General features: G+C 39.8%; 1 protein-coding gene across 1 annotated transcript in view; it reads left to right on the forward strand.

Annotated features, from left to right (window-relative positions):
• LOC126484228 (kinesin-like protein KIF11-A) overlaps positions 1-15,895 on the forward strand; it is a 222,204-nt gene that overhangs the window by 46,131 nt on the left and 160,178 nt on the right. Inside the window, exon 4 of the mRNA XM_050107647.1 lies at positions 503-660. Coding sequence (XP_049963604.1) covers positions 503-660 — 158 coding nt within the window. The remainder of the gene's footprint in view (positions 1-502; positions 661-15,895) is intronic.

The raw sequence follows: 15,895 nt of genomic DNA on the forward strand, positions 1-15,895 counted from the left end.
TGCACCTGGCAGGCCTACCCTGCCTCCATCATGTCCCCGCACACTCCTACTGTCTCCATTGTGTCCCTGCATGCTCCTACAATCCAATTTATCTGCAAACCATTCACACATCTGTGTCTGTTGGGGCCGTCTTCTTGCTCCTTTGGCCAAAAGTTCAAATGTGTAACAGTCTTTTTGTGCCTGTTTGAAACTTCTCTCTATATGGTAATTATCAATCTAATATTTTTCACTATAATATTCTTGTTATTCCTTTCTGGGTTTTCCATTGTTTAAATTGTTTATTATCCTACTTAATTTTTTATGCCTTACACATCTTAATATCAGTGAGGATAACAACACTTGACTGGACCAAATTGCAGTTGACCTGAACAGGCTGAGACATCAAACATGTATCATATGTAATAAATGCATTTGTCTTGAAATTGAGACATTTACGTGGTTAAAGTCTAATAAACCCAAAGAACTGGAAGCTTTCTGTTAAAACAGTGTCATTTTAATTTAGGATCCTCTTGCTGGTGTTATTCCGAGAGCTGTAGGACATCTAATTGATGAACTGCGAATACAAGATGTTGAGTACACCATTAGAGTGTCTTTTCTGGAGTTGTACAACGAAGAGCTGTTTGATTTGCTGTCTCCAGTTGATGACAACAGTAAAATACGGTAAGAAAAATACAATGAAAATCATTTAATTGGTGGTGGTAAATTATTAGATGTGCTGTATTATTTAAACTACTCAGATATTACATGTATGAAATTGATACTACTCAAACTGTCAGTTCATAGGCTGCTACCGGAGACAGACTGGAACTGACATTTATGGTGTGTATATGACTGTCTCAAGGAAATCTTAAGTTGCATAGCAAGACATAACAGGATGATAAAGCCTTTGCTGTGTCCACAGAAGTCTTGAAAATGTCTAAGTTGGATAGACATACAAACAGTTGTAAATTGAATTTCTTGTAATTGAGTATGAACTGTATTTCAGCTTTAAAACATATAGGAAACTGTTTTAAAGAATCATTACATGAAACTTCATCTCCTTCCAAATACGTCAAATTACATAATAAAACAAAAATGTGACCTGCCAGCATAATGAAGCATTTTGACGTGCCACTTTTGGGACTTCAGAGGATGAGTCTGGTCCTAATTGATGACTGGTGAGCTGGTTATCCTGGATGTGATTTTTAGGCTGTTTCACATCCCACAAGGTGACCAAATCGACCACCTTGTACTGCATAGGTATACCTTTCTCCCATCTCTTTTTCCTTTTCTCAGCCTTTTCTCATTAGCAAATCTTGCACATTATTGCCCTTTGGCTCCTATGTAACAGCATCCTCCTATGGTCACTCAACCCACTTTAGTCCTTCTTTGTGTTCTTCTACTGTTCCCCTTGGGGAAACCTTTGTAACTGAATGTGACAACTCATTTAGCAGATTTTCAAATTCTCTCACCATATGTATGCATTTTGAATGTCTAGCCCTGCAGTAAGCCTGACAATGCCCGCCCAACTTGTGCATGACCCTTGATGCTGGGTTACTTTGTGAATGATATTTAGAAATTATTACAGTGTTCACACCTCCCCATGCCAAAAATTTTTTAAACTTCCTGGCTAAAAACTGTGTTCTGTTATTCAATAGCAAATGTTTTGGTTTACCCACATTTTTGAAATGATATTTTAGATTCATTGTAACATCAAGAGATGCTGCCTTCCTTAACTTTATTAGTTTAACCTAGCATTCCAACACAACCGGGAGAGGATTTCTATTTTATTAGAGCAAGTAGAGTTCGAATAATTATGGTGGGGAAAGGCATTATACCGTATATGTGTGTGTGTGTGGGGGGGGGGGGGGTAATGAAATGGTATGGATTGTACGAGTTTGTTTGGTAAGGATAATTGTACTTAGTTACTAAGTTGAATCAATCCCCATTTTACAGAAATAAGCAATTGTATCTGAAACCTTTGAATAAGCAGGTGTAAGATTCAGTACAATAGTCTCATCTTTCATTATTCTCTTCTTTCTCTCTGGAAATCGAACTAGGTAACTGCACTATACTTTCCATTGGCATACCATAGTGAGAGGCATGGTGTGAAGAAGATTCTGTAGAATTGACAAACACCTCTACTATCTGGTCCACCAGTGTAAAACCTCCCACAGAAGGGTAGTCCAGGGTGGGAGGGGTACCAGTCTTTGGAGTCTCTCACGTCCTCTTTCTGTCTTTACACTCCTAATTCCTCCTTTTCCTTCCTTTCTTCCCCTGTTGGTGTACAGGTTCTATCCTCCCTCTATCCACATGCAATAGTCCCGTTGCGTGAACCCCTCTTTATATCCAGTCCGTAAAACTTGTTATAACAAGATTAGCCCAAGGTAGTGCAGCCTTGAGGGGGTTTCCATCACTAGTAGTTGATAACTATTCAGTTTTACTCAGTACTGTAATAAGATTTGAAAGACATATTTTCATTAAATGTGTGCAATGATGAATTTGAACAGTATATGAAATTGCCATGTTTCATGGGGTAAACAATGTGTTCTGTTTTATTAATTACATACCTGCTGTCCAATTTAAACATGTGATGGAAGATGGACTTACAGACTGATGTACATATAGTCATAAGTTGGAACATACATATGAAAAAAGGATTATGTTGAAACTACATAGTAGTCAAATGCTTGTTCATTTATAAGGGGTGGCCGGTGTGAGGGTAAGAGATTTTCCGGGTATTTTGTAGCCATAGTTTGGAAATAATTTTGTCACGTGGAGGTGAAATAGCGTCTAAGGGAAACACGCGGCATCATCTTGTGCACGGTTATTGCCTCCGAAATAAGTGTTCAGCAATGTCAACATTCTAAGCTAGGTTGAACATTGCTTCAGCTGGCTCATAATTACTGTGTCTGTTGTGAAACATAAGAATCACACACACATCTGTAGTTCAAAAAATTAACATCATTTATGTAAACATTATCTTTGTTAAATATTATATCAAATTAATAAACTCTGGTGAACACTTACCATATGTCATTGCTGCAATATTTGATACAGTAAAAAGTAGTGTATCACCACACCTTGCAACAGTACTTCCCTTTCTGTGCTGCAAGTCTGTTTTTGTACTATGCTTTTTTCCTCACTGCATTCTTGGTGCCAATTGTGCTGGGATCTGGTTTGTGGGTTTTGATATTAGGTATCTTCCCTGACCATGCACGGATGGCACTGTTGATGCCCGAGTTGGAAGCTCCCCATGCAAATCAATCGTGCCTGGGGCACAGGGGCTGGGTGGCTTACTAGTTGGGTGGTGCCAGTGAGGAGAGCCCCCATTAACAGTGGGTTGTGGCATGGCAAAAGATTAATTAAACTTCCTTTCAATGTTGGCTGCAAGGCCTCAGCAGTCTCCTTAGACGGGAAAAATTTTCATAAAGCAGAGGTACAACGCTACTAAGATAGTATGGCCCCACGACAATTCCTTCCCTGGCTACCCGATGGGAAGAGGGACAAGCTTGATGTCTGGATGCTAAACACTTCACACAATACTTGATATGTACTTGGACTGGTGGAAATTCTTTTTCTGCAATGAAACCATTACTTTTGTTGAAAACATTGAAGACAAATATGGGGAAGTTACCTCTGGGAAAAAATTGAAATCGTTTGTTATTAATTAAAACCTCATCTGCTGCTCAATCCACAGCTCTTTGAGCATCTAATTCTCTAGGTGACATACCTGTGAGTGACCATTGATCCACATGAAACTTTGAGCATGGCTGAAGGAATCATCTTCCACAGAGATCTTACACTGCAGACAGATGAGTTCCATTATAATTTCTAGTAGTGAGGCATACATTTAATCAGACGTTTACAGAAAGGGCATATGGATATTTGTACAGATACACACACACATTTATATTAGATGTTTACGCTTTAGGCATATTTTCTCCTACTGGACGGCAGACCCAAAATGTGGCAACTGTGGATGATCACTTCACAAAGGCAGCCCTTGTGAACAACCACCTTCGTGGATCAACTGTATGGAATGTCCCCTCAAAGTTTGCGTTTGGTCAGTTTTCAACAAAGAACAGAAGATCCAGGAATAAAAACCTGCTGAGCGCCTGTTGTATACTGAAGTTCAAAAGAATTACAAATGCTTACATTATGCAGATATGACAATCTTACACTAACATCATGACCTCCGGTGGCAGAATCACGTGTTGCACAACCAGCAGACCAGGAAGGGGGGGGGGGGGGGGGGAGAGCGAGCACCAATGCGATGTTTATGTGGGTACCTGGTCATGTCAGTCTGATGGTAAATGAGGCTGTTGACAAGGCTGCAGTTGTCTTACCTCGGCCACCTAGTTCTCCCATTCCTTCAGATCATCTCCTGGTTGCCATCTGTCAGCAGGTGGTGTCACTTTGGCTTTGCCACTGGTCTTACCTTTGTGGGCCTAAGCTCCAGGGATTGTCTCATATGCCTTAGAACAAAGACTATGCAATACTCCCTAACTACTGACTGCTTACGATTAGCGTGACGTCACAACTCTTTACATTCGGTTAATTTGAGCAATCGCCAGCAGGCACATGCGCAGTTCAGTCGCATACACCTTGCTTTGTACACCACCACACCACACCACCCCACACCACTCTCCAACCCCTCACCGATGGTGGGTGCTGTGGTGGCTCAAAGACACTGCAATTGCTATTATGGAGCACCCTTCAACGACTCAGACAACATCCTTCACAAATGAAACTTATCACTTTCTAGCAACTTCATGCTAAGGCTTGCTGTCAAATCAGGCACAGTAAGTGGTGCTGTGTGCGCTGTCTCTCCTTTCTGGCTGGCTTCCTACTGTAGGAGTGACAAGTTGCAGACATTCCTGTTACATTTCGCTCCCCACTGTCCTGAATCCTATATTGAACCCTTCTGACTTTCAACTACTTCAGGCTCTTGGCTCACCCCACAACACAGCCCTGGGCCCTGATTCAATACAAATCAGTTGATCCAGCACCTGAATGTTCCTTAAAGGCAACATCTCCTTAGGGTCTCCAATTGTATTTGACAGAAAGGTGCCTTCCCCATATGAGATAGCATGGTTGCCCCAACCCTCTAGCCAGCCAAGAACCCAACTTATCCAAACAGTTACTGGCCGATTAGCCTGACCAACATAATCTGTAAGATGCTTAAAAAGATGGTTGCCTGCTGATTATGCTGTGTTCTCAAATATCAGGGTAGTTTGTCTCGCTGTCTGTGTGGTCTCTGGGATAGACAAGTCACAGTAGACCATCTGCTTAGGTTGTAAGCAGCAATCCAAAAGGCTTTTTGTATGTGCCAACATCTTATTGCAGTTTTTTGACCTGCCTAAGTTGCAAGATATCTCTTGGTGCCCTCACTTATTGCTTACCCTCCATGACTGAGGCTTTTGAGGCCCCGTACTGATTTTTATTGATCAATTTTCCCACCTGTTGTTCTGGGTTAGTCGGCACTTCTAAGCTCCCCACAGGTCTAAGAGAATGGCATGTGTCGCACACTTACTCATTGCTATCGATGGAACATTGACATCTGTTGGGCTGCTGGTCACCTTTGTGTTGTATGTTGACGAGTTTTGCATTTGGTAAATCTCCCAATAGGTAGCTTATGCAGAATGCCAGCTCAAAGATGCCATCCAGCAGGTGTCTACTGGTTTCAAATCTTTCCATACAAAACACGGCTCATGTGTTTCTGCTGTTGTACAATGGTCCATCCTGACCTGGAACTATATTTAGGTACCAAGCACCTGGATGCTGTAGTACTCTCATTTCTTGGGCTCCTTTTTGATAAAAATTTGTGTTAGCTGTGCCACATTAATCACATGAGGATTAGCTGCATGTGGAAGCTTAACACTGGCTGTTTCCTTGCCGATAGATCTTGGGGGCACAAATGATGTGGTATGAATGACACTACTTCTATCCACTGAACCATGGTTCCCAGGTTTATGGCTCGGTGGCTCTTTCAGTTTGAAACTGTTACAAACATTCCACCAACGTGGCATGTGTCTGGCCACTGGTGCCATTTGGACTAGCCCCTTTCTATAGTCTCCTTCCCAAAATGGGGATCTTTCCTCTTCAAATTCAACAGTACCAGCTCTTGGTCTCCTGAGCAATAGACATGACACACTTATCTGATCATCTCATGCATCTGGTTCCCTTTACATACAACGGGTGTCCAGATACCCACCCTTGGGCGGTATTACCGACTGGAAAGCATCTCGTTTCCCTCTGCTGAGATCTCCATCTCCCCTCCCCCGACTGTGCTCTCCTCATTTTCTCCTGCACTTAACCTTGCAAGGGGCCAGGCCACAGATTAGGACCAGTTTTTTCAAAAGTCATAGTCTGTTGCCCCATGATTTGTCAGTCTCTCTTATGTCCATTTCATCTACATCTAGGGTGCTGCCATCTTTCAACCGATGGCTCTAAAACTGTGGGTCCGACGGGATTTGCTTTTACATCTCCTGCCAGTATGAAATGCTATTGGCTGCTGGGAACATGTAGTGTGTTTACGGCAGAGCTGAGAGAGCCATCTTCTATAGCTTGCTGTATCTCCAGCAATCTTCATCTTGCCCTTCCTAGCCCAGACATGAACTTCAAATTCTGTCACCCTATATTACATTTTCTGTACCAGTATCAGTGCAGAAGAGGAGTGAGAGTTGCAGCTCCACCCAATTCTTCTTCTAGTTGAACCTTTATCTGTGCACTTCTCACTGCTTTCACTTTAGCTTATCCTGCATCTTTTACCAATGTTCTGTGCAGTGTTCCCCATAAATCATTTCTTGTGACAGTGCCACATAGCTTTTGATCTGATTGAAATTTGTTGGCTTCATGATTATGAGGCTAAAGGTGCTAATAACAATACTGTTGAGTCTCCTGACAGTTAATTTCTCTGAGAATTAGAATGCTTTAATTGCATAGGACTGGCACTTTAAGTGTGGCAGTTATTCACAATAACTCCTGGCAGAGAGGTTGCTTAGTTTTTCCAGTTTGAAATTCAAAAGAAATTATTGTTCCCTTTGAGTAAATCTGGAAGGACAAGTATATGGTATGCAGTAAGCAATGCTTATTAAGTGTTCGAAGAGGTGTTTGTCAGACTGTGCCTTAAAACGTGATTTTTATTTCTTGGAATTTTCAGAGGACTGTGCAACACTTAAATTTGATTTTACACTGATCTATGAGCACAGTATGTGCTTCATCAAAGAGCAAAAGCATTTTGCATTGAGGATATGTGGAGGTATCTGGAATGCAGTAGTATGTAATAGTGAAGAAACAGATAAAAATAAAAAATGTATCAAGAGGCATAGTGCAGTTTCCTCTTTTTAAAGCCGCCAAGAGATTGTACAGAAGTTCTATTATTATTATTAAAATTATTATTTTTATTATTATTGTAAAAATTATTCATTACAATATTTACACTGGTCCGTATAACTTTCTTGCACTTTTGTTACCGTGTGTTGAGTAGAATAATTTTCACACATCACAACATTAGCCGTAAGTATTTACAGAATGAGTTCAGCTGCTAGTGCTCTCTTCATTTTGCAGCTTTATGAAGGAAGGTGTTAACAGTAAGCCTTGCAAAGTCTAATAACTAAGTAACTACTTTTACAGGAAATGTTCATGGGAGCATAAAACTGCCACTGTCCAAATGTCTGAACTGCTTACCAGTTGTCATAGACTTACAAAGAGTTAAAAAATTTGTGCACTCGGTACAACAAAGTTTCTTAGAAAGATTGACAACAGAAACCAGCAATTTCTGGTTAAAGCTGGGATCAGATAAAACATGTTTGAATTCATCATAACGGATGCTGAAATTTAGAAAATGGTCAGAAATGTCATGCACACTACTGTAGGTACCTTAATCGCTACTCTGAATCTCTGCAATTCTCAGCTTCTTTTGCAGGTACACATTTAGTTCTCAAATACTCTAGAATCTTAAATTTTCAGTTTCCACCAAGTGCCTAAGTGAGATATACCGACATCTTGATTAACATTGAGTGTGCTCCATCAGATCATAATCAAATATATAAATTTGCTATACCATTCCAGTCCTCTGCATTAGTCTTGTCCAATTCAACCACGCTACTTGCAACATAATCACTGAATGCCCAAGTAACCAGTTTAATATTTAGCCATTCACTGACAACCTATAAATATATTTTAGCAGCTTACAGCTTTCTATATTTTATACTTCCCTAACTACAGCAAAAAGATGTATATCTAGCAGTGTCAGGATTAACGAAATGTTTGCCCAAGAATCTTGATTTATCGACTTGTTTTGTATGCACTTAAATATATGAACACTGTCATGCAATAATCTATGAGAATGCCGGCTTTCTCGGCAAATCTCTGTGATAAAATCTTCTCGGGTTGACAGCTGAGTCAATGTGTTGTTCTCCAGCAACGTTTCAGCAAGTTTCCTACTTGCCATCTTCAGGCGAAGTGTCGGGTTCATATCTTGTCCGGATCTTTATAGCCGCTGGACTATGGGCTTCTCTGTATCCTCGGCGCCGGTCGGGCCAATCAGGCATGAGTGGAATCGGCGACCACTATTTCCAGCGTGGGGGAAAGTTTTACCAACAGGTGGATGGAGTCGCTATGGGATTCCCACTGGCACCAGGTATCGCTAATCTGTACCTGGAATACTTCGAGGCTATCGCCTTGGAAACCCAAGGTCTTTTATCAGTACGTGTACGATACTTTCGCGGTCTGGCCGCACGGCGAGTACCCTCTAATGGAATTTCTCAACCGCCTGAACAGCATACACGAGAACATCAAATTCACAATTGAATTGGAAGATAATGGGTGCCTACCCTTCCTCGATATCCTAATAAAGAAGAAAACGGATGGCACACCGGGACACTCGGTCTACCGAAAGAAAACACACAGACCTGTACATCAACACCAACAGCTGCCCTCACCCAGCACAATGGAAATCTGTGCTCACTACTCTTATCTGCAGAGCTCATGACATATTCGACAAGGACAGTTTATCTACTGAGATTCAGCACCTGAAGAAAACCTTCCAGAAGAATGGATACACCAAAACACAGATTAGATGTGCTCTCAAGATGGGCAAGAAGAAGAAGAAGAAGAAAGGTCTGGGCGTTCCTCCCGTATGCAGGGCTGCCCACGGCCAAGATTTCCAGGATACCGGAGAAGAACAAGATAAAAACCATCTTCCATCCTCCAGCAAAAATCAGAAATATGTGGGGCTTAATGAAGGACAACTTGGGTCTAAGAACACCAGGTGTCTACAGTATTTCCTGTGAATGTGGGAAACAATATATAGGGCAGACACAGCGTTGCATAACACAACGCATCCCTGAAAATGTGAGAAGCGTCCGCCTTAGACAAAAAGAAAAACCCGCAGTAACAGAGCACGGTCTCAGTGAAGAACACATGTTTCAATTTGAAGAAACCAAGAGACTGTGTAGAGCGAAAGATTTCTGGGACACTATCATTAAAGAGGCAGTGGAGATACGGGTCAGTGATAACCGGGTCAATCGGGATAGTGGCTTCCAACTCAGCAGTGCATGGAACACAACATTATCAATAATGAGAAAAGAGCTTACCGATGGAGGCAGATGGAATAAACAGGCCGCACCGAGATGAGATGCCAGGACCTGGCACCCGCGGCTCCACCACCACCACCACCACCACCACCACCACGCGCCACCGCACCGATTCCGCTCGCGCCTGATTGGCCCGACCAGTGCCGAGGATGCAGAGAAGTCCGTGGTCCAGCGGCTATATAGATACAGACGAGGTGTGAACTTGACATTGTGTCTGGAGATGACAAGTAAGAAACTTGCTGAAACGTTGCTGGAGAACACCAAATTGACTCGGCTGTCAAACCAGAAGATTTTATCATCAAAGACAATGATCTTTCAATATCTATAGGCTACTGGTGGATTTGGAAAATGTGGACAGATTTTCTGTTGGTCGAATTATCATCTACTGAAAGTGTCTGAAAGCCCACAGCTTCTACATGTACTGTTAATGTCCTCATTACATTAAACAAGTTTTCTGCATTTAGTTTCTTCACAGGCAATACATGCACAACCATTTTGAAAGGAAAAAAAAAAATACTATTATAACATTATAGGTCAGGATTGATCTATCAAGTGTTGAATATCTTACTTGTATCTGTTAGTTATTATGAAGAAATTGAGATTTCAAGCATTTCTTTATATACTTTTGCGTGATAAAGTCCCGACGCTACGCAAAGCTGTCATTTAGTTACTTGCACTTTGCAATCTGTTATGTTTTCTTTTCGAATAATCATATTTTTTCTGATTACCATTAAAATATAATGACGATAAATGTTTGAGGTCATTTGGAATAATATTTTAATAACTATGTAGATCACGTGACGTCATTCTTTTACTCTTAGAAAGAGTGTGTTAATTGTGCGTTTATGAACGGTCAGTGTCTGGATCTGTGATTACGATTTGAGGAATAATTGATTTGACAAAGTTCACTTGCACACAATCGTGTGGGGCGAATAATGAACTTGGAATTGATTGTAGATTTGTGCAGATCAATTTTGTGACAGGCTATAAGTGTCAAGACTGCTTTCGCGATGCCGGTGGTTTGCTGTAAACTCGCGAAAATAGAATTTACGTGAATTTTTAATTATCGTGAATGGGAAGCATATTTTATGGTTACCCCACTGTCGATGGGCCATTGTGGAGGGCATAAGTTTGGATAGAAGGATCAATTTCAAAATCCAATATAAATCCTGTTGATCGAAGCAGCCTAGCAACCCATAAGCCCATACGTGGTAATCAGCAGTAACAGCCTACTACTTTTCATGCACACATTTACACTCTACATAGAGGTGTGAATGATTTGTTGGTGCGAAATAAACATTTGAAAGCATTTGATTGAATAAAAGGAAAGATATAAAGAAGTTTATTCGTATATTTTGTTGTTTCATGAACAGTGATATTTTCTTATAGAGGTATAGAGCTTACGTATTAATAATATTATGACAGACTGATCGTAAGTGCTCTTGTTAAAAGTCGAGTTTTGGGCCTGATAAAGAGTAACTGGTTCTTAGTCTCGGAGATTAAATGAAGAATAAAATCACACCTAAATAACGCTGCATCGAAACCCACTATCTTTATACTATATTAAGCTGGAATCAGGTGAATCAGGTGATATCGTGGCCATATAGTTGTGTGTTGTCAACAACAAATAGGTAAACACAAACATTTTTCATATTCTAATATTGACGAGGGAAAGAAGAGACGACAATGACGACACACATGTATTGTATTGTAAGGTGCCATGTATACCGTTTGCATATGTATACAACACGATGACGTCGTGGTATACTAGGAGTCATGAATATATGTGCACTGGCTACTATATCCCCAGTACTGAAAGTCATTCCAGTAACATTCTTTCCTTTATAATGCATATACAGTTTGATGTGAAACTCATAAAGCAGAAATGTTACAAACCGTTCATGTGATTCCAAACGTAGAACATCATCCTTAAAGTGACTGAAAAAATTGACTATTATTCACCTCCACATTAAGCCTCCTTAATAGATCTGGATAAGTGAGAACGACGAAACTAGATGTTCACAAAAACTTGTGTGTGGGGATGTAGTAAACAACATAGAACTAGGAATCAAAAGCTTTTGGTCAAAATTATGATGAGCCTTGAATTGTAGAGACATTGCAGTTTGACTTCAGAAACGGAAAAAAACTTTCTTAAACTGGTAATATGTCAAGAAGGGAATGAATTAGTCGTATGTGTAAATTATTCATCCTGCCCCTAAGTCTATATATAACTTAAACATAATGTCGATTACACTGTGGAAGTGTAAATGTCCTTTAAATGGTATATAACACTGCAGTTTTTGCAAACTGTTGTGTATGCAATACTGTGGAGGTTTCTGTAAGTTGAAGTACAGAAACAGCACATAACCTTTTTTCACATATTTACTCTGTGGTTCATTCAGTACAACATATTCATTTTTTCTCACAGAGTAATCGTAATCATGAAAACTGTATTCTTTCCCTTTGTGCAGAAGTGGTTTCTATGCTTTAGAATATAGCTCTTCTCGAAGCATCTGTTTCCATCCTATGTCGTGTTTGACCTGAGGGTTCTCATTGAACATCTTGTCTTGAACTCAAATAACCAGCAAAGTCTGGTCATAAAAATGGCACTGCACTTCCTTTCAATCTATTTCTTCAAAGGAAATGTTAATATTCTGCCTATTTTGTAGTCAAATACAGTGCTTTAGAGAATCAGCTCACTATGAATAAAGTTTTCTTGAGAAAGTTGGAAAGTAAAGGAAAATTTCAGAAAAAATTGACATAAAATATTTTTGCTTCCACATCTTTATATAGTAGTGATTTCCCATTATAGTTCAATTCTTTCATCTTGGCAGTTCGCGCATGCCCGCCCAGATGCAGGAGATTGCTGCATTGCCAGGTGTACGTGCCAAGAGAAGCAGCACCATAGTATAGTTCCTAAACTTACGTTTAGGGGGGAGTGCGCAGTTTATGAAGTAAAGCCACCTTGGCCGCATTAACCCTTTCGCTGCTACAGAGACGTGCTCCCCGCATTCCGCGATGTGCGCGACTTTGTCATCATTGCATTGCTTGTCTGTGCAGACACATGGTGTTTAGACTGCTTTGACACACTTTATCATTCAATTTCATAAAAACTATTTGGCCCAAAAATTTGATTTTTACACATCTTCTTGACTGATACCTTCCCCCCATAAATGACTTAATTTTGTTTCAATGTTCAACACAGTTATTGTGCAGCATTAGATGTAGTAAACCATTGCATGAAATTTTGAAGAGTTTGCAGAGGTAAAAGTCCATAGCGTATACTTTCCTTATGGTCGATTTTAGTTGCCACTAGAAATTTCAAAAAATTACATTCAAACATATTAAGCGCCGGGTTTGAACTCAGAACCTTTCGTTTAGCAGCCATACACTTTAACCATTACGCTAATGCAGCTCGTCATTCAAAGCATCTTCCGGAAGACTTTAAAACATCACGCAAAATATCGACAAACACAGTTGGTGTGACTATGAATTACTCACGTTTCGTCGAAGTACAGTAGGAAATAACAATTACCGCTGTTCTTTATTGTGAAAAAGCGGTTAGTGAGAACGATACAAACACTTTTCCTTGCTATCGCCTGAATTAGGACGCTTATTGCCTGTTAGGTTTAATTAATTAATAGAGTATGAAGCAATTGGTATAAATAATGCTTTTTCCAAACATTCTATAAAAGAAAGCCTGCTATGAAGACATTGCTTTTGTTCAATTACTTTATTTATGACTGAACATTTCTAAAACTGAAAACACTCATCCGTGCTCTGCACTACAGTCGAGCTCTGGCAACGTCTTTCTCTGTTCATTGGCTGACTGTGTTTTGTGACGTCAGATGCGCAGAACTCGGCCGCCGTCATAAATGATGTGCACTTTAGTAAAAGTATGCCATACGCATATGATAACAAAGCAAGATCAGTACCTTAAAATATTCATAATGCAGCAAATGTAGTCATCAAATGCAAAAAATCTTGGGACCAGAAATTTTGGTATGCCGGAATTACATTTGTAATTACTGTAGGGAATTTAAATTAAATATGCTGTTCACGTTGTCACATGTAGTTTTATGAAGTTTATGCATCGCATAGTTAACATCTCCTATAATAGAGCCTTTGTAGTTGTAGTTTGTTGCATACCAACATTACACTGAAATTAACTTTGATTTTTTTGGTTAATGTAACTGGATAGTGTTACCACAGAATGTTTTTAAGGGAGTGAAGTTCTCCTATTAAATAGTGTGTGTCTGCTTCCTCATTTCAGAGTCCTTTGTAAATCTGAACACACACATCTTTTTCCCAGTGTGATAATTGCTAGTACAGCCCCGTGCACAGCACTTAATCACTATAGTGTGAGGGAAAGCGAAGTGTTTCCGGTGGTGAGACAGACATACAGTAATTATGTTCAGCAACTCTCAGCTCAACAGCAATCTACACACAGTAAACTGCTATTGTCATATTGCAAATATAGTCTTTAGTTATGGGCCTTTTGATGTGACATCACAGTGACATAGCCAGCCTCGTTTTCACAGAGATGTTGCTCATGCTATGTCTTCGCCTAAAAGAATAGGTCACGCCAGTATTTTGAAATCTTATTTCCTGTTTGCAAGAGTGCAAACTTTTTAGCTTGCAAAAGTTCTTCATATTTCCATCAGAATTGTTGAAATGTTGTCTTATTGTTGATATGCAACTTTGGTTGCACTTCTCTGACATAATGCATTGTTCTAATGGGATCAGTCCATGTGAACTCAACCAGTGGTCTTGTTCTTGACATATCAGATTTTGATATTAGTTGATTGCATGAAGAAACCCAAATTAAAAAATTTTAGGACTGTTCGTTTCTAAGTTACTAATTCTTGATGTTTCCAAAGGTTTTAGATTTTTGTCACATTTTGATGCCTCAAAATGGCTAATGTCCAACCATTTGTGTTATTACTAATTGTGTTCATAACATTTGACAAGATACACATGCTCCCTGGTTTGTAGCAAACGGCAAACACTTCAGGGAACTCTGCCTTTGGCTGAGCACAGGTTGAATGAATCCAGGGTTTCCGACTGGGCACTGGTGAGTGCCATTGGTCTTCCAAGTGTAAGCTTTGTACATGCTTCAATGAGCACTGTGCAGCATGACAGTGAAATGTTGGCTGTCGTAGGGAGAGGGTGCTACATTCTGATGAATTTGATGGCTGTTGAGGCTCTACAGTTGTTATTGGGCAACCTTTGGGTCACTTGCTGCACCTCATTCAGCTTAAGGTGTACCCAGAACAGTGCAACTGTCTTAGATTATTGTACCCCTTTCTGAACCAGGGAAAGCCATGTATCTAATGCCAAAAAATCCACTACACTGGTTTGATGTAGTGTTCGGGCACAATACCAGCCCACATATAGATCCTCAGAGGATAGCCCTCCAAAAATAGCACTTCAGAAACCAATGATGTATAACAGTTGAGTCCTGTATCACAAATACTTTTCCTGATATTAAAGTGTCATGAGGGATCTTTTCCAGAAGATATAATTTTTTTCATTCAGAATGCCTTGTGATGTACAATTGCACTTGATTAGTGGTTAAGATGTGCAAAACTTGTCATAGAAACACCTATTTCTCTGCAAGCCACCCATTTATGAACAGTGAAATTGTGTAACAAACATCCAATACCTACATATGTTCACAGTAGCCAGAACTTCATAAGTGCTTTTGAAATACGTTGCTCAATGTCCTGTGTCAAAATTTAAGAAAAAGTTCTTTAAATGATTCAATTCTAAATGCAACCACACTTTTGGCTGTTTATTGTCTAGGGGATGACTGTGTCTGTTTCTGTCAGTTTGTCACATATAAGCTGCATCTACATAGCTGTAAGTTCACAATGGAACATTAGTTTGGTGATGGGTAATCTACTTTAAATATCTGTAGCTGAGATGAAATTGTTGTTGATTTCTCAGGATTTTTTTAAATAAAAATGTTCATGTTAATACACATTCCTGGTGCATAAAGTGAATTTAAACTATATTTATTTCCTCACTATTGTTAAAGTGTGCTTCAGAAAAATTTAAATGCATAGACTGACTTGAGAGGTCCCATACAGTGTAGACCTGCTGAATGTTATGATGTCAAATATTCGAAGCCCAAACCAAATAATTTCATTGCACGAAATAAATGCAAGCCCCAGTTGTGGCTAACAGGAAGAAAGTTCACAAGTTGTGATCGGCATTCATCATGGAAAAATAGTAAGAGTTACTGTAACCAGACTCAAGAACACTGAAAATTTTTGTGGGTTTTTTAACTTCCAGTCCAAACTGTGAATCAA

This window comes from Schistocerca serialis, chromosome 1, assembly GCF_023864345.2.
Source record: "Schistocerca serialis cubense isolate TAMUIC-IGC-003099 chromosome 1, iqSchSeri2.2, whole genome shotgun sequence".
NCBI classification, from domain to species: Eukaryota; Metazoa; Arthropoda; class Insecta; order Orthoptera; family Acrididae; genus Schistocerca; species Schistocerca serialis.